The sequence below is a fragment of the Ips typographus genome, linkage group LG13, assembly GCF_016097725.1.
Source record: "Ips typographus isolate SLU linkage group LG13, UJ_Ityp_2.0, whole genome shotgun sequence".
NCBI lineage: Eukaryota > Metazoa > Arthropoda > Insecta > Coleoptera > Curculionidae > Ips > Ips typographus.
The window spans coordinates 3,108,005-3,134,129 of record NC_138434.1 but is presented as its reverse complement, the minus strand read 5'-3'; the positions used below and the strand labels follow the sequence as shown (position 1 = coordinate 3,134,129).

The window sequence follows — 26,125 nt, the reverse complement described above, 5'->3', positions numbered from 1 at the left end:
CCAGAATACAGAGGCCATAACCTTGCCAGCCGATTGTTGCGTTTTTGGTCGCTTCGGATGGCTTTCGCCGGGTCCAGTTCACTCAGATGACTGCCGTTTTGATTCAGGTGTGTAGTGGTGGATCCAGGTTTCGTCCATGGACGCAAAAAATCCTTTTTATTACGGTTAAACAGCTCCAAACAACGCTCTGAATCATCAATTCGTTGTTGTTTTTGGTCAATAGTGAGCACTCGCTGCACCCATTTCGAAAGCAGCTTTCGCATACCCAAATGTTCATGCAAAATTGTTAACACACTACCTTTTGATATCTTTGAGACCTCAGCTATCTCACTCACTTTCAGTTTACGATCAGACAATATCATTTTGTGGATTTTTTTCATGTTTTCTGAAACAACAGCCGAATTTGGGCGTCCAGACCGGTCAGCGTCTTTTGTGTCTGTACGACCGCGTTTAAAATCAGCAAACCCCCTACAAATCGTTGTTTTCGATGGAGAAGAGTTCCCGTAACATTTTTCAAGCCATTGTTCAGTTTGGACGGTGTTTTTTCCCATCAGGAAACAGTGTTTAATCAGCACACGAAAATCACTTTTTTCCATGTTTTAAAAAAACTCAAAAGTTGTTCACTTTTGAGTTTTTAAGGGAGTTACAGGCCAAAAAACGTCTGTCAAGGAAAACAGCTCCAAACAGCTCGGGATTGAGTGAAACTAGCCAAAAAATTACCTTTCACTCGCCGAAATTAATCCAAAAAGGGCTCAAAACCGAAACGCACTGCACACGATCACTTAAGGGCCGATTTTCCCCTTAACCAACGGGTTAACACCTACCTGAGTGGCATCGGAGTACGGTGTCGAAGAGTTTTGTGTTTTTGAGAAGTTCAACAGACCGTAACTCCCCTATTTGATAAGTTACTCTAAAAGTGTAAATAAGGAGAGTTGTAGGAAATTTCACGCTCTTTAAGATTGATTCAGAGCGATTTCGCTCTAGAAGTTCGTTTAATAGAGTTACAGGCCGAAAACTGTCTTTTAAAAGTTTTAACAGAGCGTAGCTCTGTTATTTGAGGAGTTAAGGCAAAAACACAAATAAAGAGAGTTGTAGGAAATTTGATACTCTACAAGATTGTTTCTAAGGATTTTTGTCCGAAAGTGTCATTTAAAGGAGTTAGAGGCCTAAAACTGCACTTGTGCTACAAGTGCTTTGGTAGCTCCAAAATAAAAAAAAGTTCAACAGACCGTAACTCCGTTATTTAAAAAGTTACTCTAAAAGTGTAAATAAGGAGAGTTGTAGGAAATTTTACGCTCTTCAAGATTGCTTCTAAGGATTTTTGTCCTAAAGTGTTATTTAAGAGAGTTACAGACCAAAAACTGTGTTTTTCAAGGTTCAACAGAGCGTAGCTCAGTTATTTGAGGAGTTAAGGCAAAAATGTAAATAAAGAGAGTTGTAGGAAATTTTACGGTCTACAAGATAGCTTCTAAGGACTTTTGTCCTAAAGTGTCATTTAAAGGAGTTACAGGCCTAAAACTGCACTTGTGCCTCAAGTGCTTTAGTAACTTCAAAACTGTTCAAGGTTCAACAGAGCGTAGCTCCGTTATTTGAGGAGTTACGGCAAAAATGCAAATAAAGAGAGTTGTAGGGAATTTTGTGCTCTACAAGATAGCTTCTAAGGATTTTTGTCCAAAAGTGTCATTTAAAGAAGTTACAGGGCTAAAACTCAAAAATTCTCACAAACAAAATATTGGAGGGAATGAGCTCAGGATTTGACAGCTGTCGTTTGAAAGATGGTACTTCAAGGGAAAAATATAAAAATGCGATTCGTAGTGCCACCTGTGGGTTAGTCCCGGGACTTATTGAATGATGTGTTAAGCTCGGTTTACATGAATCCGGAACATTCGCGGAATGCGGACAGCGGAAAATCGTTCAACCAATCAGCGTTCTTCCTTAAGCGTTCTGTCCGTCTATCCGGACCGGATTGCATATTTTGATATTTTCCGCGCGTAAACGTCGTAATCATGACAGGGACAGAAAACAAAACAGAAACAGCAAAGCAAATATGTCCGTGGAGATGAACGAAAACGATTTTAACACTACGCTAATTGATTTTGTCCAAAGTTACCCCATTTTGTGGGATTCTAAGCACCCTCAGCACAAGGATAATAATGCCTTGAAGAAGGCTTGGCTTCAGATTGCCAATCGAATGAAAACAATAGGTATTCGGTACAGTCAGAGAGAAAAGCGCTGTCAAAGTTTGAACTGACAGAAACACAGTTTGAAAAGACAGTCAGCAACAAAATCGTCTGTTAAACTCACTTGGAGTGAGAAAATGACAGTTTTATCCACATTTTTGGAATCCTTATTAAGTTTCCTATCTACTAACCTAAAAAAAACACTAAAGAATCGAGTATAGTCAGTTAGAAAAACAGTAGCAAAGTTTGAACTGCTAGAAGCACAGTTTGAAAGGACAGTCAGAGACAAAATCGCCTGTAAAACCCACTTGGAATGAGAAAATGACAGTTTTAAGCACATTTTTGGAATCCTCGTTAAATTTCCTATTGAGGTACTTGGAAAAACCATATAAAATGTGGTACAGTCTGGGAGAAAAGCAGTGTCAAATTTTGAACTAAAAGAAACCTCAGTTTGGAAGGACAGTCAGGGACAAAATCGCTGGTAAAACCAACTTCTAGAAAGAAAATGTTTGATTTAAGTACATTTTTGGAATCCTCATTAAATTTCCTATTCAATAGCCAAAAAAAAACAAAAAACATATCGGTACAGTCATGGTGAAAAATGGTGTCAAAGTTTGAATTGTTAGAAACACAGTTTGAAAGGACAGTCAAGGACAAAATCGCCTGTAAAACCCACTTGGAGTGAGAAAATGACAGTTTTATCCACATTTTTGGAACCCTTATTAAGTTTCCTATCTACTAACCTAAAAAAAACACTAAAGAATCGAGTATAGTCAGTTAGAAAAACAGTAGCAAAGTTTGAACTGCTAGAAACACAGTTTGAAAGGACAGTCAGAGACAAAATCGCCTGTAAAACCCACTTGGAATGAGAAAATGACAGTTTTAAGCACATTTTTGGAATCCTCGTTAAATTTCCTATTGAGGTACTTGGAAAAACCATATAAAATGTGGTACAGTCTGGGAGAAAAGCAGTGTCAAATTTTGAACTAAAAGAAACCTCAGTTTGGAAGGACAGTCAGGGACAAAATCGCTGGTGAAACCAACTTCTAGAAAGAAAATGTTTGATTTAAGTACATTTTTGGAATCCTCATTAAATTTCCTATTTAATAGCCAAAAAAAACAAAAAACATATCGGTACAGTCATGGTGAAAAATGGTGTCAAAGTTTGAATTGTTAGAAACACAGTTTGAAAGGACAGTCAAGGACAAAATCGCCTGTAAAACCCACTTGGAATGAGAAAATGACAGTTTTAAGCACATTTTTGAAATCCTCATTAAATTTCCTATCCACTAACCTAAAAAAACACTACCAAATTGAGTACAGTCAGAGAGAAAAACAGTGTCAAAGTTTGAACTAACAGAAACACAGTTTGAAAGGACAGTCAAGGACAAAATCGCCTGTAAAACCCATTTGTGGTGTGAAAATGACAGTTTTAAGCACATTTTTGGAATCCTCATTAAATTTCGTATCCACTAACCTAAAAAACACTACCAAATTGAGTACAGTCAGAGAGAAAAAAAAGTGTCAAAATTTGAACTAACAGAAACATAGTTTGAAAAGACAGTCAAGCACAAAATCGCCTGTAAAACCCATTTGTGGTGTGAAAATGACAGTTTTAAGCACATTTTTGGAATCCTCATTAAATTTCCTATCACATAGTCTAAGAAAAACACTAAAAAATCGAGTATAGTCAGTTAGAAAAACAGTCAAAATTTGAACTGCTAGAAACACAGTTTGAAAGGACAGTCAAGGACAAAATCGCCTGTAAAAACCAATTGTAGTGTGAAAACGACAGTTTTAAGCACATTTTTGGAATCCTTATTAAATTGCCTATCCAATAGCCTAAAAAAATATCACTAAATTCGGTACAGTCAGGGAGAAAAGTGCTGCCAAAGTTTGAAAACACAGTCAGCGACAAAATTGTCTGTTAAACTCACTTGGAGTGAGAAAATGACAGTTTTAAGCACATTTTTGGAATCCTCATTAAATTTCCTATCTACTAACCTAAAAAAACACTACCAAATTGAGTACAGTCAGAGAGAAAAACAGAGTCAAAGTTTGAACTAACAGAAACATAGTTTGAAAGGACAGTCAAGGACAAAATCGACTGTAAAACCCACTTGTAGTGTGAAAATGACAGTTTTAAGCACATTTTTGGAATCCTCATTAAATTTCCTATCCAATAGTCTAAAAAAACACTAAAAAATCGAGTATAGTCAGTTAGAAAAACAGTGTCAAAATTTGAACTGCTAGAAACACAGTTTGAAAGGACAGTCAAGGACAAAATCGCCTGTAAAACCCACTTGTATTAACACTATTCCGTCAACCATTCCGCAGCTGTGTCACTCGTCATATGTGAACGACAAGGAGTTTTCCGTGCGTAAAAAGCATTCATTCCGCACGTTCCGCATCCCGCGCTCCGTTATAATTCCGGATACATGAGAACCGAGCTTTAAAGCCTCGTGAAATATATTCTGTGAATAAAGGTTGAATATTAAAAATCTACATTACAAACCTGTAAACGTTATTAGGTTCGCCTCATTTAATCCTACACTCTCGATTGCACGACAACTCCACCACTAAAGAGCTGCTCGCCGAGTCACAACGCGTCCAACAGCAGCTGCGCAACCTCGAAAAACAACTCAACAACCTGAAACTGGCCTCGCAAGGTGTGACGTCGCTGACTGAGAGCGAAAGACTGGCGCAACAGCTCCAAGTGATCGAACAAGGCATCCAGGAACGGCAAAAGGAAGCCTGTTTGGTAAGTATTACCCTTAGACCATTGTTTTTCCATTTACTAGTTATTCGATGAGCGATTAGTTCGCATCCTAGTGAACAGAGGGCGACCATTTCAAAATTTCCTATTGGTCAACAGTAAATTTTCAGCTGACAGAACTAGTTGTCTCTAAACACAAGATTTTTAATTGCCACTTTTCACAATTTGTTTATTTGTTGTCCGCTGTTGCCAACTTTCTTATTAGAACTGGAAACTGAAAGTTGGTTTTCGCATTATTTGCAAGAAGTATTGAAATTTTCGTCACAAACTTGATTGACTCTATGTGATGATTGTTCTAGAACTTTTTGGGAGATTTTAAAAGTTTCTAGCAGTTTAAAGACTGTTTATAGATTATTTTAGAATTATCTGGAAGCTTTTAGATTGTTTTGGAATTATTTGGAAATTTCTAAAACGCCCTAAAAGCTTTTGGCAGTATCTGGACAGTTTTGAAAGCTTCTAATTGATTTGGCAACCTTTCAAAACGTCTTTCGACTGTTTTATGACTATTTGGAAGCTTCTAGATTGTCCTAGAAACTTTTGGCAGTTTTTAGAAGTTTCTGGAAGCTTGTAGACAGTTTTAAACGATTTTATAATTATCTGGAAGCTTCTAGATTGTTTTGTAAGTGGTTTGAGGCTTCTAGATTATTCTGAAAGCTTTTAGAATGTTTTAGAATTATTTGGAAGTTTCGGAAATGTCCTAGAAGCTTTTGACAGTTTCTGGACAGTTTTGAAAGCTTCTAATTGATTTGGCAACCTTTCAAAACGTCTTTCGACTGTTTTATGACTATTTGGAAGCTTCTAGATTGTGCTAGAAACTTTTGGCGGTTTTTAGAAGTTTCTGGAAGCTTGTAGACAGTTTTGAAAGTTTTTAAACTATTTTATAATTATCTGGAAGCTTCTAGATTGTTTTGTAAGTAGTTTGAAGCTGCTAGATTGTTCTGAAAGCTTTTAGAATGCTTTAGAATTATTTGGAAGTTTCGGAAATGTCCTAGAAGCTTTTGACAGTTTCTGGACCGTTTTGAAAACTTCTAATTGATTTGGCTACCTTTTGAAATGTTTTTTGACTGTTTTTGGGAGCATTTAGAGTTTCTAGATTTGTCTGAGACTTTTTTGGAGCTTTTAGAAGGTTGTGGAAGCTTATAGACAGTTTCTTTGGATAGATTTTCGACTGTTTTGGACTATTTGGAAGCTTCTAGATTGTCCTAGAAATTTTTGGCAGTTCTTAGAAGTTTCTGGAAGCTTAAAGACAGTTTTGAAAGCTTTTAGACTTTTTTTATAATTATCTGGAAGCTCCTAGATTTTTTTGATAGCAAATTAAATATTCTAGACCATTCTGGAAGCTTTTTAGATAGTTTCAAAGTTATCTAAAAGTTTCTAGAATATTCTAGAAGCTTTTAGAAAATTGCTAGTAAGTTCTGGAAGCTTCTAGATAGTTTTAAAAGCTTCTTGCTTATTTGAAAAACATTTTTAAAAGTTTCTAGGAGTTTACAGCCAGTTTATAGATTATTTTAGAATTCCGGAAGCTTTTAGATTGTTTTAGAATTATTTGGAAGTTTCTGAAATGTCCTAGAAGGTTTTGACAGTTGCTGGACAGTTTTGAAAGCTTCCAACTGATTTGGCTACCTTTTGAAATGCCCTTCGACTGTTTTGGGAGCATTTAGAAGTTTCTAGATTTGTCTGAGACTTTTTTGGAGCTTTTAGAAGGTTGTGGAAGCTTATAGACAGTTTCTTTGGATAGATTTTCGACTGCTTTGGACTATTTGGAAGCTTCTAGATTGTCCTAGAACTTTTTGAAAATTCTTAGAAGTTTCTGGAAGCTTATAGACAGTTTTGAAAGCTTTTAGACTTTTTTTATAATTATCTGGAAGCTCCTAGATTTTTTTGATAGCAAATTAAATATTCTAGACCATTCTGGAAGCTTTTTAGATAGTTTCAAAGTTATCTAAGAGTTTCTAGAATATTCTAGAAGCTTTTAAAAAAATTGCTAGTAAGTTCTGGAAGCTTCTAGATAGTTTTAAAAGCTTCTTGCTTATTTGAAAAACATTTTTAAAAGTTTCTAGGAGTTTACAGCCAGTTTATAGATTATTTTAGAATTCTGGAAGCTTTTAAATTGTTTTAGAATTATTTGGAAGTTTCTGAAATGTCCTAGAAGATTTTGGCAGTTCTTGGACAGTTTTGAAAGCTTCCAATTGATTTGGCTACCTTTTGAAATGCCCTTCAACTGTTTTGGGAGCATTTAGAAACTTCTAGATTGTTCTAGAACTTTTTGAAAGTTCCTAAAAGTTTCTGGAAGCTTGTGGACAGTTTTGAAAGTTTTTAAACTATTTTATAATTATCTGGAAGCTTCTAGATTGTTTTGAAAGCTTCCAACTGATTTGGCTACTTTTTGAAATGCCCTTCGACTGTTTTGGGAGCACTTAGAAGTTTCTAGATTTGTCTGAGATTTTTTTGGAGCTTTTAGAAGGTTGTGGAAGCTTATAGACAGTTTCGGAAGTTGCTAGTTTCTTTGGATAGATTTTCGACTGCTTTAGAACTATTTGGAAGCTTCTAGATTGTTCTAGAACTTTTTTAAAGTTTTTTAAAGTTTCTGGATGCTTGTAGACAGTTTTGAAAGTTTTTAGAGTATTTTATAATTATCTGGAAGCTCCTAGATTCCTTTGAGAACAAATTAAATATTCTAGACCGCTCTGGAAGCTTTTTAGATAGTTCAAGCAGTTGTCACGTGATTGTAGAACACTATTTAGCTAGACGGTCACGTGATAATTTAATAATTGCCAAAATAACTGTCATAAATCTCAAAAACACGTTTTGTATCAAATACTGCAAGAAAACGTTTCTAAACCCTGATTTTTGCAACTTTAGAGCATAGTTTGACAATTTTGACGTTAGTGACAGTTGTCACGTGATTGTAGAACACTACTTAGCTAGACAGTCACGTGACAATTGTCAAAATAACTGTCATAAATCTCAAAAACATGTTTTGTATCGAATACTGCAAGAAAACGTTTCTAAACTCTAACTGTTGCAACTTTAGAGCATAGTTTGACAATTTTGACATTAGTGATAGTTGTCATGTGATTGTAGAACACTATTTAGCTAGACGGTCACGTGGCAATTGTCAAAATAAGTGTCATAAATCTCAAAAACACGTTTTGTATCAAATACTACAAGAAAACGTTTCTAATCCTTGATGTTTGCAATTCTAGAGCATAGTTTGACAATTTTAACGTTAATGACAGTTGTCACGTGATTGTAGAACACTACTTAGCTAGACAGTCACGTGACAATTATCAAAATAACAGTCATAAATCTCAAAAACACGTTTTGTATCAAATACTACAAGAAAACGTTTCTAAACCCTGATTGTTGCTGCTTTAAAGCATAGTTTGACAGTTTTGACGTTAGTGACAGTTGTCACGTGATTTTTAGATAATTTCCAAATTATCCGAGAGTTTCTGGAAGCTTTTGGGAAATTTGCTAGAAAGTTCTGGAAGCTTCCAGATAGTTTTTCGAGCTTATTTGAAATGCTTTAGGAGCATCCAAATACAGGGTGAGTTGCATGATTCATCTCCCAAGTGTACCGAACTGAGGCCGTGTACACTTTATAAATTTTTTTAGGACACTCTGTACATGCGTGTTAAATGTACAGTTTAAGCATTGCAACATTCAATCAGTACTTTGAACAACTTAAGCCTGGTTTATGAAACAAAATTTAAATTTAGCTGTAACTCTGAAAAAATATGGTGTTCATAAAAGACATATTTCAAGTCTTAAATCAATGACTGCTAAACGCCAAAGTTGTCATTTGCGCTCATTTGACGTGGGTCAACTCTCAAAAATATTAAGTGACATTCCCACATACCCAGTGTGGTGATTTTGGAATGCACAAACACAAAAATTGAAATTGGAAAAACCAAATATTACTAGGCTTCAGTTTAACCGTAACCTTTAGCTGCCAGGAAACACCATAACCAAACATTCAATTTCAAAACACAAATCAGCTGATTGTGTCATTGGGGACGCTTGCGCAGTAGCAAGATGATTTAACTTTATGTAATGTCACTAGATACAGCTAAATTTAAGGTTAAAGTTAAATTTCATTTATGAACGTCTTGATTCAAAACCACTAGTCTTATTCTTAAAGTTAATACTAAATTTAAATTTTGTTTTATAAACCAGGCTTTATTCTGCATAAATTGGCAATTAAAAAAAAAAAAAAAAACGATCATCATATAGTGGCGCCATCTTTCAGTTCAGTGTTTAATCCTCGTTTGAAAGACTAGTACATGGAAAAGCAACGATACTAATTACGTTGCGACGTTGTCTAATTGTTGGGTGTGACGCAGAACAAGATCGTGCACACTCTGACGCAAAGCGCCCGACACAACATGGCAACGTCGCGCCAACCGCACGCGCAATGCGACGACGTCAACTACGAGCAGGACATTGCGAACGACATGCGCGAGCTCGAGCTACGCCTGCAGGATCAGTTGGAGGAGTGGAGCGGCGACGATTCGCCCAAATGAACAACATTGGTTCGATTGGAAAACGTCCGAGACTATAGTGAGTAGTAATAGTACATTTTTTGACTGACCAAAACGGTCTCGGACTGTCAAATTAGAAAGAGAAAGAGAGATATTTTCGTAACTATTGTAGGCCACGTGGTTTCTGTTTTGATTACTCTAAATAGGGGGTGATTTTGATTATTAAATCGGATGTAGGTGCAAACCGTTGACCACTCCCAATGATTCGGAGCCTGGTTTGGCGAGAAAAGATGTAGATTTTTTACTCTGGATTGATGGTTAGTAGTTATTTGACTGAGCGTGGTCGGTCCGATTGGGTTTCTGGATGCTTAACGATACGGAAATTATCAGGAACTCAGTTTGGTCTGACCATCAAAAATGAGTATCTTCTGTAAGTTTGCAGACGTCCTCCTTATTATACATAAATCTATGTACACTTTGTCCTGGGAAACGTGGCAGTGACGACATTAACTGTGACGTCATATTGAATTTTACCGTTTTCGAGAGATTAATGAAATGTTTCGGGAAAAAAATATTTATAAACTTTGACGACCTCTAGCGGAAAAACGGTACAACTTAGCCTGGTCCGGTCAACGTCACGTGATAGCCTCATTCGTTAGCTCTCGTTTGTCATACGGTGTGTCTACTCAGAATATTTTAAAAAAGCGAGTTATGGAGAGTTTTTTGAAAAATTGCACAAACTTTTACCTGAAAATCAGTTTTCCTAATCGGGTGTGGTAAAGTGCACTTTTCCGCCCTCATTTAAGTGCGGGAAGGAGTATTTTTCCGCACTGAGTGCGGTAAAGTTACTTTTCCGTACTGAGTGCGGTAAACTACTATGTCGTGCGGAAAGTACCACTTTCCCCACTTGTTAGGTAAATAACTATTTTCTAAGACTGTCTGCATGGATTACTGGCCTTTTTGATACTATTCAATTAAAACTTCACATTTTGACAAATGACACTCCACGTCACATTTCTACCATTAACCCAAAGCTATTTAGGTAGTAAAACAAATTTTCAAAATTAAAAAAAAATTCAAAAAATTCTTGGGGTACCCTCGATCAAAATGTCAGAAATTCGGGTTTTTATTTTTCAAGGTCAAACGGTGCGCTTTAGAGAAAAATGTCATATTTAGTAAAAGTTGCCTACCATCGGGGGGTATACGTAGTAAAAATTTCCACACTCCTAACTCTAATCGTTTTCGAGATATTAACGAAAATATCCGAAAAAAATTATAAACTACTTTGACGCCCTCTAGAGGAAAAACGGTACAACTTAGCCTGGTCCGGTCAACGTCACGTGATAGCCCCTTTCGTTAGCTTTCTTTTGTCGTACGGTGTGTCTACACGGAATATTTCAAATAAGTGAGTTATGGAGAGTTTTTTGGAAAATTGCACAAACTTTTACCTGAAAATCAGTTTTCCTACTCGGGTGCGATAAAGTGCACTTTTCCGCCCTTATTTTAGTGCGGGAAGGAGTACTTTTTCGCACTGAGTGCGGTAAATTGCAGTGTCGTGCGGGAAAGTACCACTTTCCGCACTTGTTAGGTAAATAACTATTTTCTGAGACTGTCTGCATGGATTACTGGCCTTTTTGATACTATTCAATTAAAACTTCACATTTTGACAAATGACACTCCACGTCACGTTTCTATCATTAACCCAAAGCTATCTAGGCGGTAAAACAAATTTTCAAAATTCAAAAATTTTTCAAAAAAATTCTTGGGGTACCCTCGGAAAAAATGTCAGAAATTTAGTTTTTTATTTTTCAAGGTCAAACGATGCGCTTTAGAGAAAAATGTCATATTTAGTAAAAGTTGCCTAGCATCGGGGGGTATACGAGGGAAAAATTTCCACACTCCTAACTTAAACCGTTTTCGAGATATTAACGAAAATATCCGAAAAAAAATTATAAACTACTTTGACGCCCTCTAGAGGAAAAACGGTACAACTTAGCCTGGTCCGGTCAACGTCACGTGATAACCTCATTCGTTAGCTCTCGTTTGTCATACGGTTTGCCTACTCAGAATATTTTAAATAAGCGAGTTATGGAGAGTTTTTTGGAAAATTGCACAAACTTTTACCTGAAAATCAGTTTTCCTACTCGGGTGCGGTAAAGTGCACTTTTCCGCCCTTATTTTAGTGCGGGAAGGAGTACTTTTTCGCACTGAGTGCGGTAAAGTGCAGTGTCGTGCGGGAAAGTACCACTTTCCGCACTTGTTAGGTAAATAACTATTTTCTGAGACTGTCTGCATGGATTACTGGCCTTTGTGGTACTATTCAATTAAAACTTCACATTTTGACAAATGACACTCCACGTCACATTTCTACCATTAACCCAAAGCTATCTAGGCGGTAAAACAAATTTTCAAAATTAAAAAAATTTTCAAAAAATTCTTGGGGTACCCTCGGACAAAATGTCAGAAATTCGGGTTTTTATTTTTCAAGGTCAAACGGTGCGCTGAAGAAAAAAATGTCATATTTAGTAAAAGTTGCCCACCATCGGGGGGTATACGTGGTAAAAATTTCCACACTCCTAACTCAAACCGTTTTCGAGATATTAACGAAAATATCCGAAAAAAAATTAATAAATTTTGACGCCGTCTAGAGGAAAAACGGTACAACTTAGCCTGGTCCGGACAACGTCACGTGATAGCTCCATTCATTAGCTTTCTTTTGTCGTACGGTGTGTCTACTCAGAATATTTAAAAAAAGCGAGTTATGGAGAGTTTTTTGGAAAATTGCACAAACTTTTACCTGAAAATCAGTTTTCCTAATCGGGTGCGGTAAAGTGCACTTTTCCGCCCTCATTTAAGTGCGGGAAGGAGTATTTTTCCGCACTGAGTGCGGTAAACTGCAGTGTCGTGCGGAAAGTACCACTTTCCCCACTTGTTAGGTAAATAACTATTTTCTGAGACTGTCTGCATGGATTACTGGCCTTTTTGGTACTATTCAATTAAAACTTCACATTTTGACAAATGACACTCCACGTCACGTTTCTATCGTTAACCCAAAGCTATCCAGGCGGTAAAAAACAATTTTCAAAATTAAAAAATTTTTCAAAAAATCCATGGGAAAATCTCTGTAAAAAATGTCAGAAATTTAGTTTTTTATTTTTCAAGGTCAAACGGTGCGCTTTAGAGAAAAATGTCATATTTAGTAAAAGTTGCCTACCATCGGGGGGTATACGAGGGAAAAATTTCCACACTCCTAACTTAAACCGTTTTCGAGATATTAACGAAAATATCCCAAAAAAAATTAATAAACTTTGACGCCCTCTAGAGGAAAAACGGTACAACTTAGCCTGGTCCGGTCAGCGTCACAGATATCACGTGGTTTTAGAGGTTAAATTAGCTAGGCAGTCACGTGACAACTGTCAAAATCATAAATCTCAAAAACACTCTTTATATCGAATATTGCAAGGAAACTTTTCTAAGCCCCGATTTTTGCAACTTTTGAGCACAGTTTGACAGTTTTGACGTTAGTGACAGTTGTCACGTGATTGTATAACACTATTTAGTTAAACGGTCACGTGACAATTGTCAAAATAACTGTCATAATTTTAAAAATCACGTCTTATATCAAATACTGCAAGAAAACGTTTCTAAACTCTGATTTTTGCGAATTTTGAGCAAAGTTTGACAATTTTGATGTTAGTGACAGTAGTCACGTGATTTTAGGACACTATTTAGTTAGACGGTCACGTGACAATTGTCAAATAACTGTCATACATCTCAAAAACACGTTTTATATCAAATACTGCTAAAAACGTTTCTAAATTCAGATTTTTGCAACTTTAAAGCATAATTTGACAATTTTGACGTGAGTGGCAGTTGTCACGTGATTGTATAATACTATTTAGCCAGACGGTCACGTGACAATTGTCAAAATAACTGTCATAATTCTCAGAAACACGTTTTATATCAAATACTGCAAGAAAACGTTTCTAAATTCTGATTTTTGCAACTTTAAAGCATAGTTTGACAGTTTTGACGTTAGTGACAGTTGTCACGTGATTGTATAACACTATTTAGTTTGATGGTCACGTGACAATTGTCAAAATAACTGTCATAATTTTAAAAATCACGTCTTATATCAAATACTGCTAAAAACGTTTCTAAATCCTGATTTTTGCAAATTTTGAGCACAGTTTGACAATTTTGATGTTAGTGACCGTTGTCACGTGATTGTAGAACACTATTCAACTAAACGGTCACGTGACAATTGTCAAAATAGCTGTCATAATTCTCAGAAACACGTTTTATATCAAATACTGCAAGAAAACGTTTCTAAACTATGACTTTTGCAACTTTTGAGCACAGTTTGACAGTTTTGACGTGAGTGGCAGTTGTCACGTGATTGTATAATACTATTTAGCCAGACGGTCACGTGACAATTGTCAAAATAACTGTCATAAATCTCAAAAAATCGTTTTGTTTCGAAAACTGTGTTAAAATGTAATTCTCGCAAATTCTAGTCAAATTTTGACATTAGTGACAGACGTCACGTGGTTTTCGAGGATAATTTGACTGTTTTAAGTGCAATTTCCTACTCAATAAATCAAAAAAGTTTCACAAACAACACAATCACTTTATTTATAAAAAAAAAAAACAGGAGAACAGTAAAAAAAAACATATAAACGGTAGACGTGGCAACATCGCTTAGTACGTTAAATTGTGACCTTGGAAAAATGATTCTGCTGTCAAAACGACACGAAACGAAAATAATTGTACATTATTTGTAATGTCAGAATTACACATACAAATTTGCACTAAACACAAAAAAAAAAACAAAATTCGAGAAAACTGTCAACAAACGTCAAAAAAATCAAAATTAATAATTTTCAATGGCGCCAGGGCACACTTCGTGTAGTCATTTGACAGTTTGTCACGTGACACGGTTCGTTTTTTCAAATACGTTGATCAGATGACGTGGAGTTATTTCTGAACGTGGCCCCGAACCAGCACGAACATTCACGAGTATAAAAATTCATAAGTAACGTATACGTCAATGACGTCACATTTCCATCTCGCTCAGTTCACCTGTTTAATAGAAAAGGAACGACTGAACTATTACGTCACTGCCGCAAACCCCGGGACGGACTGTATATTCGCGGTTTTTGGAATTGTAGCAACAAAAAAAAAAAGTAAAATCAAGAGGGACGTGAGAGGGGGAGGAGAAAAGATGGGAATCTTATTCATAATAAGTGCGACGTGAATTCGGTACGAGTTATTCCAGTTTTATGGGACGGTCGAAAGGTGGCGCCACCGCTAAAACTGGTGGCGCCGCCTCGATCAGGGTTGGTGCATTATTGTCATCATCTTCTCGCGAAAAATGAATCCTAAATAAATCATACTGTGTGTGATCCGTATATCAATGTTCTAAGTTGACTTTTAATGTAATATAGTGAGCATTTGTTTGAAAATGCGTCTTCAAGTTAAAAAAAAAAAGAGTCAAGAGTGGTCCTATTTATGCTTAATATATTTATTATTATTATTGATTATTTATTGTGCTTTTAAGTCAGTCAAAGCGCGCAGTGCTCTCTTTCCTTACTTAATTATAATTTATGCTACTAAAGGGATCCGCAATAATGTTTTTTGAGGCTGTGCAAAGAAAACGAACTTCTTAATTTTTTTTCTTATTTTACTTATTTTGAACACGAAAAATATTTAGGTATATTTACATGTTTGCCGACACAGTCTAAAGGTCTGTTCCAATCAGAGGAATATATGTCCGGCTAAATGTCACGTGAGCATTCAACCAATGAAAGGCAAAACAATTTCGGTTGGAAACCAGTTTGAAATTGCCTCTGCGAACGGACCTATTATAAACGAACAAAATCAGGTTTAACTCAACGAGGATATAATAACTAAAGAAGAGGATTGGCTGAGAGATTCTAGTTCGTGCAGAGGAACTTGGCGGCGCCACTGCTATCTTCAAACTGGGATTTGAGTGTCAATCGGCGGCTGTCTACTGTCACTGTCGTTTTGTGGCACGTGTTATTTATTAAATTGTGAAAATTCAAAATTGTTCTGGTCAGAACAGAAGCCATTAAGACACAAATAAAACAAAAACCGAAAACTTCGCCAAAAAAGTAACGGGTTGCCCATATTCGACGGACTCATGTTTTTTTTTTAAAAAATCAAAGAAAAAAATAAAAATTTGGCGGTTGGCAATCTTAATCATTTAATTTGTTCCAAGTAGATTTGTTTACATCAATTTTTGAATATGATATCTCTCAAATGGCCGCCTCTGGCGTTGATGGCGTATTGTGCCCTTTTTGCAGCATTTTCCATCGTTTTCGCCAACATTTCGGCCGGAATAGCGGCTATTTCTTCACGAATGTTGTCCTTGAGCTCTTCTACGGTCCTTGGCTTGTTAACGTAAACCTTTGACTTCAAATATCCCCACAAGAAGAAGTCAGGCGGCGTCAAATCGGGCGAACGCGGTGGCCAATCCAAATCACCACTTTTCGACATCAAACGGCCCGGAAACAATTTCTTCAGAAAATCGATTGTTATGCGACTTGTGTGCGGTGGAGCGCCGTCTTGTTGAAACCAGAACTGCCTCATACGCTTTCGACGAATAATTGGCATCACAAAATTGGTCATCATGTCGCGATAAAGCTCGGTTCTCATGTATCAGGAATTATAACGGAGCGCGGGGTGCGGAACGTGCGGAATGAATGCATTTTACGCACGGAAAACTACTTGTCGTTTACATGTGACGAGTGACACAGTTGCGGAATGGTTGACGGAATAGTGTTAATACAAGTGGGTTTTACAGGCGATTTTGTCCTTGACTGTCCTTTCAAACTGTGTTTCTAGCAGTTCAAATTTTGACACTGTTTTTCTAACTGACTATACTCGATTTTTTAGTGTTTTTTTAGACTATTGGATAGGAAATTTAATAAGGATTCCAAAAATGTGTTTAAAACTGTCATTTTCACACTACAAATGAGTTTTACTGGCGATTTTGTCCTTGACTGTCCTTTCAAACTGTGTTCCTAGCAGTTCAAATTTTGACACTGTTTTTCTAACTAACTATACTCGATTTTTTAGTGTTTTTTTAAACTATTGGATAGGAAATTTAATGAGGATTCCAAAAATGTGTTTAAAACTGTCATTTTCACACCACAAATAGGTTTTACAGGCGATTTTGTCCTTGACTGTCCTTTCAAACTGTGTTTCTAGCAGTTCAAATTTTGACACTGTTTTTCTAACTGACTATACTCGATTTTTTAGTGGTTTTTTAGACTATTGGATAGGAAATTTAATAAGGATTCCAAAAATGTGCTTAAAACTGTCATTTTCATACTACAAGTGGGTTTTACTGGCGATTTTGTCCTTTACTGTCCTTTCAAACTGTGTTTCTTTTAGTTCAAATTTTGACACTGTTTTTCTAACTGACTATACTTGATTTTTTAGTGTTTTTTTAGACTATTGGATAGGAAATTTAATGAGGATTCCAAAAATGTGTTTAAAACTGTCATTTTCAGACCACAAATAGGTTTTACAGGCGATTTTGTCCTTGACTGTCCTTTCAAACTGTGTTTCTAGCAGTTCAAATTTTGACACTGTTTTTCTAACTAACTATACTCGATTTTTTAGTGTTTTTTTAGACTATTGGATAGGAAATTTAATGAGGATTCCAAAAATGTGCTTAAAACTGTCATTTTCACACCACAAATGGGTTTTACAGGCGATTTTGTCCTTGACTGTCCTTTCAAACTGTGTTTCTAGCAGTTCAAATTTTGACACTGTTTTTCTAACTGACTATACTTGATTTTTTAGTGTTTTTTTAGACTATTGGATAGGAAATTTAATAAGGATTCCAAAAATGTGTTTAAAACTGTCATTTTCACACCACAAATAGGTTTTACAGGCGATTTTGTCCTTGACTGTCCTTTCAAACTGTGTTTCTAGCAGTTCAAATTTTGACACTGTTTTTCTAACTGACTATACTCGATTTTTTAGTGTTTTTTTAGACTATTGGATAGGAAATTTAATAAGGATTCCAAAAATGTGCTTAAAACTGTCATTTTCATACTACAAGTGGGTTTTACTGGCGATTTTGTCCTTTACTGTCCTTTCAAACTGTGTTTCTAGCAGTTCAAATTTTGACACTGTTTTTCTAACTGACTATACTTGATTTTTTAGTGTTTTTTTAGACTATTGGATAGGAAATTTAATGAGGATTCCAAAAATGTGCTTAAAACTGTCATTTTCACACCACAAATAGGTTTTACAGGCGATTTTGTCCTTGACTGTCCTTTCAAACTGTGTTTCTAACAATTCAAACTTTGACACCATTTTTCACCATGACTGTACCGATATGTTTTTTGTTTTTTTTTTGGCTATTGAATAGGAAATTTACTGAGGATTCCAAAAATGTACTTAAATCAAACATTTTCTTACTACAAGTGGGTTTCACCAGCGATTTTGTCCCTGACTGTCCTTCCAAACTGTGATTCTTTTAGTTCAAAATTTGACACTGCTTTTCTCCCAGACTGTACCACATTTTATACGGTTTTTCCAAGTAACTGAATAGGAAATTTAACGAGGATTCCAAAAATGTGCTTAAAACTGTCATTTTCTCATTCCAAGGGGGTTTTACAGGCGATTTTGTCTCTGACTGTCCTTTCAAATTGTGTTTCTGGCAGTTTAAACTTTGATACTGTTTTTCTAACTGACTATACTCGATTTTTTAGTGTTTTTTTAGGTTAGTAGATAGGAAACTTAATAAGGATTCCAAAAATGTGGATAAAACTGTTATTTTCTCACTCCAAGTGAGTTTAACAGACGATTTTGTCGCTGATTGTCTTTTCAAACTGTGTTTCTGCCAGTTCAAACTTTGGCAGCACTTTTTTCCCTGACTGTACCAAATTTTGTGATTTTTTTTTTAGGTTATTGGATAAGAAATTTAATGAAGATTCCAAAAATGTGCTTAAAACTGTCATTTTCTCACTCCAAGTGAGTTTAACAGACGATTTTGTTGCTGACTCTTTTTTCAAACTGTGTTTCTGTCAGTTCAAACTTTGACAGCGCTTTTCTCTCTGACTGTACCGAATACCTATTGTTTTCATTCCATTGGCAATCTGAAGCCAAGCCTTCTTCAAGGCATTATTATCCTTGTGTTGAGGGTGCTTAGAATCCCACAAAATGGGGTAACTTTGGACAAAATCAATTAGCGTAGTGTTAAAATCGTTTTCGTTCATCTCCACGGACATATTTGCTTTGCAGTTTCTGTTTTGTTTTCTGTCCCTGTCATGAATGTCATGATTACGACGTTTACGCGCGGAAAATATCAAAATATGCAATCCGGTCCGGATAGACGGACAGAACGCTTACGGAAGAACGCTGATTGGCTGAACGATTTTCCGCTGTTCCGGATTCATGTGAACCGAGCTTAACGCTCCTGGTTGATGGTAACAGCATGGCCATTTTCATTTTGGAAGAAAAACGGCCCAATGACCGTTTTCGCACTAACGCCGCACCAAACTGTGACTTTTTCGTCATGAAGAGGCACTTCTTGAATCTCCTAAGGATTTTCAGTGGCGCAAATACGGCAATTTTGCTTATTTACGGTCCCATTCAATGTGAAATGGGCTTCATCGGACATGATAATTTTGGTTCCAAAATTGCTCGTCATCTTCGGCCATTTCGATGACTCTTTGGGCCCATTCCAATCGACGAGGCTTGTCCGCAGGCAACAATCTTTGCGTCAATTGAATTTTGTACGGGAACAAATGCAAATCAACGCGAATAATCCGTTGTAAAGTGGACCGAGCCATGCCCAACTGCTGAGAACGGCGTTTTTGGGATGTTCTTGGGGACCTCTCAACACTTACGCTCGTACGGCAGCGATATTCTCTTGGTCGACTTTTATTTGGTCTCTTCGGATTAGAAAGAGCCTCACCAGTCGAAAATTTTTCGTATATATATATAGGCCGGTTTAGAACGTCTTTCGACGTTGTCCGACACCTAATTTCCAGCCTCTTCGGTCTTCACAATCTTCAGGTGTTAGATTTCTCTCACTCATGCATTTATGCATGGTTTTCTGCCACTCCTGTTTTGGCCTTCCTCGTTTTCTTCTGCCGGTTGGTTGCCAATGAAGTACTCTTTTAGGCCATCGGGTATTTGACATTCTTTCCACGTGTCCGTACCACGTAAGTTGCTTGTTTTCGATATCCTGTGTTATTGCGTCTTCTATTCCCATCCGTTGTTTTATGATGTCGTTTCTTATTCTTTCTCTTCGTGAAATGCGCATCCTAATTGCATCCATTTCAACTGCCTCAACTCTTTTCTTGTGTCTATCTGAAATTCTCCAGGTTTCTGATCCGTATAGGAGGGTGCTTTTTACCATTGCCTCATAGATATTAAATTTCCGCTTCTTGGTTATTTCTTTGCTCCATAGGATTCCATTCAGAGCTCCGATTTCTTTTACATCTGTTCCTGTGTTGTCGAATGTAATGCCCAGATATTCATATTCCTGACACTGAAGGATTTCTTGGCCATTGTCCAGTTCCAAATTTCCGTCCTGAGTTCCCACACATAGATACTTTGTCTTGGCTATGTTGACTGTTAAGTCCCATTTTCTGTATTCCTCTATTAGCTTTCGCATCATGTATTGCACATCCTCTTTATCATTGGCTACTATGACTTGGTCGTCTGCGAACTGTAGGGTAAACAAGCAACTGGCAACTCCCAAAGTTTCTTTTCCAGTTTTTTAGTGCCATCGCTATTTATATTTTAAAAAGAGTGGGAGAGACACAGCATGTTTGACGCAATCCTTTATTCACCACAAGCTCTTCAGTGACACATTTGCCTACCCTAATTCTTGATTTTGATTCCCTATACAGGGTAATTCAAATTCGACCCTCACCATTGGGATCTCAGAAACCATAAGAGATACGAGAAAGTTTAAATTGGGGCAAAGTTGCGCAATATAAAGCTCAACCAAATGCTGTTTTAAAAATTTTGATTTTCCGAGTACTTCCGAAGATATCCGAAAAAAACTGAAAATTTGATTTATTGTTTTTATTTATTTCTAACCTTATTTGAAGAGATATCCCAAAACTAAAAGCATCTTTTCATTGCCACTTTTTCCTAGCTATTCGATGATGGATACAAATTTGCCACACGACGTTTCGTTTTCTGTCAGTCATCATCAACTTTCTTTTTTCTTATGGGCGCCATATTGGATTTTTAGCCCATCAAATAGTACGTTTTATTCTGATTTTAGTGACTTATGATTTGCTGCATAAATAACAAAATTATTCAATAAAAACTAATTTTACCTTAGTTAGCTTAGTCAGGTAGAAAGCGCTGTCAAAGTTTGAAGTGCAAAACACTCAGTTTTTAAGGACAGTCTGCTACAAAATCCTTTGTAAAACCCACTTAGAGTGACCAAATCGCATTTTTAAGCACATTTTTGGAATCCTCATTAAATTTCCTATCTAATGACAGGAAAAAACACTAAAAATTTAGTACAGTCAGGTAGAAAAGCGCTGTTAAAGTTTGAAGTGCAAAACACTCAGTGTTAAAGGACAGTCTGCTACAAAATCGTTTGTAAAACCCACTTAGAGTGACCAAATCGCATTTTTAAGTACATTTTTGGAATCCTCATTAAATTTCCTATCTAATGACAGGAAAAAACACTAAAAATTTAGTACAGTCAGGTAGAAAAGCGCTGTTAAAGTTTAAAGTGCAAAACACTCAGTTTTAAAGGATAGTCTGCTACAAAATCGTTTCTAAAACCCACTTAAAGTGACTAAATCGCATTTTTAACCACATTTTTGGAATCCTCATTAAATTTCCTATCTAGTGACATGAAAAAAAAACAAAAAATGTAGTACAGTCAGGTAGAAAAGGGCTGTCAAAGTTTAAAGTGCAAAACACTCAGTTTTAAAGGACAGTCTGCTACAAAATCGTTTCTAGAACCCACTTAGAGTGACCAACTCGCATTTTTAAGCACATTTTTGGAATCCTCACTAAATTTCCTATCCAATAACCTTAAAAAACACTACAAATTTAGTACAGTCAGGTAGAAAAGCGCTGTTAAAATTTAAAGTGCAAAACACTCAGTTTTAAAGGACAGTCTGCTACAAAATCGTTTCTAAAACCCACTTAGAGTGACCAAATCACATTTTTAAGCACATTTTTGGAATCCTCATTAAATTTCCTATCTAACGACATAAAAAAACATTAAAAAATGTAGTACAGTCGAGTAGAAAAGCGCTGTCAAAGTTTGAAGTGCAAAACACTCAGTTTTAAAGGACAGTCTGCTACAAAATCATTTTTAAAACCCACTTAGAGTGACCAAATCACATTTTTAAGCACATTTTTGGAATCCTCACTAAATTTCCTATTTAGTGACATGAAAACACACTAAAAATGTAGTACAGTCAGGTAGAAAAGCGCTGTTTAAGTTTAAAGTGTAAAACACTCAGTTTTAAAGGACAGTCTGCTACAAAATCGTTTGTAAAACCCACTTAGAGTAACCAACTCGCATTTTTAAGCACATTTTTGGATTTCTCATTAAATTTCCTATCTAATGACATGAAAAAACATTAAAAAATGTAGTACAGTCGAGTAGAAAAGCGCTGTTTAAGTTTAAAGTGCAAAACACTCAGTTTTAAAGGACAGTCTGCTACAAAATCGTTTGTAAAACCCACTTAGAGTAACCAACTCGCATTTTTAAGCACATTTTTGGATTTCTCATTAAATTTCCTATCTAATGACATGAAAAAACATTAAAAAATGTAGTACAGTCGAGTAGAAAAGCGCTGTTTAAGTTTAAAGTGCAAAACACTCAGTTTTAAAGGACAGTCTGCTACAAAATCGTTTGTAAAACCCACTTAGAGTGACCAAATCGCATTTTAAGGTACATTTTTGGAATCCTCATTAAATTTCCTATCTAATGATATAAAAAAACCCTACAAATTTAGTACAGTCAGGTAAAAAAGCTAAAAATAAAGCCAATATAAAGCTCAACCAAATTCTGTTTTAAAAATTTTGATTTTCCGAGTACTTCCGAAGATATCCGAAAAAAACTTTGAATTGCGCAACTTTGCCCCAATTTAAACTTTCTCGTATCTCTTATAGTTTCCGAGATCCCAATGGTGAGGGTCGAATTTGAATTACCCTGTATAGTTCTTTAAGGGCTGTTACGTAGGTGTGATTAATGTTGGATTGCTCTAAGACCCGCCATAGTTTTGATACTGGGACTGTATCGTAGGCTTTTTGTAGGTCAACAAATGCTAGGTGCGTTTCCAAGTTTCTAGCACTTCTCTTCTCTATAACTTGTTTTAGAGTAAACACGTTGTCTGTACATGGTCTTCCTGCTCTTAAACCGCATTGTTCTTCCTCTTCTTTTCCTTTATAATCCTCTTCAATGAGATCACGTAAAATTCTACCATACTGCTCAATGTGCTTGTAACCGAGATGCCCCGATAGTTATTGCAGTCCAGTTTATTTCCTTTTTTGTGAATGGAGGAGATGAGAGCCATTTTCCATTCCTTAGGGACGGAATGTCCGTTCAAGCATTTATTAATAATAACTGTTAAATTTCTAAAGAGCTTTCGAGTTCCATATTTTAACATTTCGGAATATATTCCTTCTGGACCGCTAGATTTACCTGGTTTAAGGTTCATAACAGCTTTTCTCACTGTTTCCTCAGGTACCTCAACTTCCTCTCCTTGCACATTGAAGTGTCTTGGAGACTCAGTTAAATATTCTTGTCTAGATTCCTGAAGTAGGTCTTTGTAGTGTTTTAACCATTCTTCGGGTTTAATCACTTGAATGTTCGCCCCGTCTTTTCCTGGGTTCTTGACAGTTGATATAAATTTCCATACTTCTGAACATTTTCTTCCTCCTATATAGCTGTTAATTTCTTCACACTTCCTGTCCCAAGACTCGTTTTTTGCCCTGTTAATTTGCCTTAAAAAATTTTTCGTATAAACGCTTAATGGTGTTCTTAGAAGGCGCACTTTTCACATTTTTTAAAAGCACGTTGAGTTTTCACAATTGACTTGTTCTGTTGAATGTAAATTTCAACTATTTCAGAGCGCTCGCGTGGCTTCGACTGACGCTTCAAACGCGGTATGTCATTAAACGATCAGACATCTCTGTCAAAAGTTATGGCGTTGCCAGATGGGTCCGTCGAATATGGGCAACCCTGTACTGTTTCTAGGGTGGAAAGATTTTCTTTTCTGGCTAATGTTGTCCGAGAGATGGGAGTGAAAAATAAATTGAAGTTACAGCAGAACACAGACACAATTGGAGCTACAGTATGGATTTGGAAGCTGTTTTCAAAATTGAAAGGTTGTTGATGTGGATAAGATTGAATCACTGACTACCAAAAAGAAACAAAGGAGCAAGACTGTAAGACTCAAGAGTGAGATTTTATATTATATTTTGCTAAAGTGTGATAAACAAAATGTAAATACAAATAAAGTTTGATAAACATTACCATCAAATTTGTATGTTTGCATTGTATCAGCTGATTGCTCTGTTGTTGTAAGGCAGTTTCCGTGCATAACTTTTGGTTAGTTTTACCAGAGCTCCGTCGTGGCGCTGCCGACAACAATGTGACAAATATTTACCACGGCAATAACCACTCTCCTTTAGTTATTATATCCTCGTTGGATTAACTCAGAGACAAATGACAGGTCAAAGAGAAGATTATCGTAATTTTAGTAAAAAATCAAAACAGATTTAATTACTGTAACACTTCATTCAATAAGTCCCAGGATTAACTAAGAAAAACAATTATTTTTCATGAAATTCGTCTTTATTCATCAATATAGTTCCCTTCTAGAGTGATACAATCATTCCAACTTTTCTATACCACGTTTGTAGAACGATTTTTCCTTGGCCTCAAAATACGCTTCAGTTTCAGCGATGACTTCCTCATTTGATTGATATTTCTTTCCCTGGAGCATTTTTTTGAGGTCTGAACAACAGCCAGTAGTCGCTGGGGGCCAGGTCTGGACTATACGGTGGGTGGGGAAGCAATTCGAAACCCAATTCGTTGAATTTTACCTTCGTTTTTATGGGACTTGTGACACGGTGCATTGTCTTGATGAAAGAGAATCTTTTTCTTCTTCATATGGTCAATCGGTCCAATAATGCATAATAATAGTCGCTGTTGATTGTTTTCCCATTTTCCAAATAGTCAATGAACAATATACCGTGTGTATCCCAGAATACAGAGGCCATAACCTTGCCAGCCGATTGTTGTTGTTTTTGGTTGCTTCGGATGGCTTTCTCCGGGTCCAGTCCACTCAGATGACTGCCGTTTTGATTCAGGTGTGTAGTGGTGGATCCAGGTTTCGTTCATGGTCACATATCGACGCAAAAAATCCTTTTTATTACGGTTAAACAGCTCCAAATCATCAATTCGTTGTTGTTTTGGGTCAATAGTGAGCACTCGCTGCACCCATTTCGAAAGCAGCTTTCGCATACCCAAATGTTCATGCAAAATTGTTAACACACTACCTTTTGATATCTTTGAGACCTCAGCTATCTCACTCACTTTCAGTTTACGATCAGACAATATCATTTTGTGGATTTTTTTCATGTTTTCTGAAACAACAGCCGAATTTGGGCGTCCAGACCGGTCAGCGTCATTTGTGTCTGTACGACCGCGTTTAAAATCAGCAAACCACCGACAAATCGTTGTTCTCGATGGAGAAGAGTTCCCGTAACATTTTTCAAACCATTGTTCAGTTTGGACGGTGTTTTTTCCCATCAGGAAACAGTGTTTAATCAGCACACGAAAATCACTTTTTTCCATGTTTTAAAAAAACTCAAAAGTTGTTCACTTTAAAAAATTCTCACAAACAAAATATTGGAGGGAATGAGCTCAGGATTTGACAGCTGTCGTTTGAAAGATGGTACTTCAAGGGAAAAATATAAAAATGCGATTTGTAGTGCCACCTGTGGGTTAGTCCCGGGACTTATTGAACGATGTGTTATTCTCAATTGAAAAACGCGTAAAATTGTCAGCTAAAACTTGCTAAATTTGACAACTGCAATGTAACTTCTGTTAATTTTTTAAGTGGCCCATGAAATTTGACCTGTCATACTTAAAACGGCAATCATTTTTTTAACGGTCATGTTGCACATGTGGTTACTTATAGTCCTATTTTATATATGAAAAAAAAATATTGATTACATTAATCGCTAACTTGTATTTTAATCGAGGTGGAAGTATAATATATCTTATACTATAAACGACTATTATTGTATTAATAAATGTTGTAACCTTTATTGATTTGTTTAATTTAAATTTTTACCCAGTTTTCTTGTCTAAATAAGTCCCCAGAGAGAAAACTTTTGGTTACATAGTGCCGCTCTCAAATTTTCGACTATACGCATAGGCCTCAGATGGACCCGTTGCGTCCCGCCAGCCGGAGCTACAGCAGTCCCGTTGATTCAAAGAATCTAACGATGTTAGTCGGATGCAGCTCCCTTAGTTCCCTGTGACACAGTGTTGGCTGTCCCAGGTAGGTGTGACGAAGGCAGTCACTGAGTACATGCCCCGGTGTTTCTTCGTCCTCCAAGCAGCCTCTGCAGGCCGGGTCTTCGTGAATTCCCAGTCTGCGCATATGCCGCGCCAGGTGACAGTGACCCGTCATTAG

General features: G+C 36.5%; 1 protein-coding gene and 2 long non-coding RNA genes across 6 annotated transcripts in view; 2 read left to right on the top strand and 1 right to left on the bottom strand.

Moving 5' to 3' along the window:
* Positions 1-25,754, top strand: part of roq (RING finger and CCCH-type zinc finger domain-containing protein roquin) — a 58,632-nt gene extending 32,878 nt beyond the window's left edge. For 2 of the 4 annotated variants that reach the window (XM_081991510.1, XM_081991508.1), the window contains exons 9-10: positions 4,712-4,941; positions 9,303-25,754. In XM_081991510.1, coding sequence (XP_081847636.1) covers positions 4,712-4,941; positions 9,303-9,482 — 410 coding nt within the window. In that variant the 3' untranslated portion in view covers positions 9,483-25,754. The remainder of the gene's footprint in view (positions 1-4,711; positions 4,942-9,302) is intronic. The other 2 variants (XR_014180147.1, XR_014180148.1) reach the window with 2 other exon arrangements.
* Positions 501-25,467, bottom strand: LOC145736968 (uncharacterized). Its single transcript, XR_014180155.1, has 3 exons — positions 25,422-25,467; positions 1,723-1,821; positions 501-623 (listed from the first exon to the last, which is right to left on the bottom strand). It is a non-coding gene; the product is annotated as an uncharacterized LOC145736968 (long non-coding RNA).
* On the top strand, positions 540-3,451 carry LOC145736969 (uncharacterized). Its single transcript, XR_014180156.1, has 2 exons — positions 540-618; positions 1,700-3,451. It is a non-coding gene; the product is annotated as an uncharacterized LOC145736969 (long non-coding RNA).
* Positions 25,755-26,125: the final 371 nt, after the last annotated feature.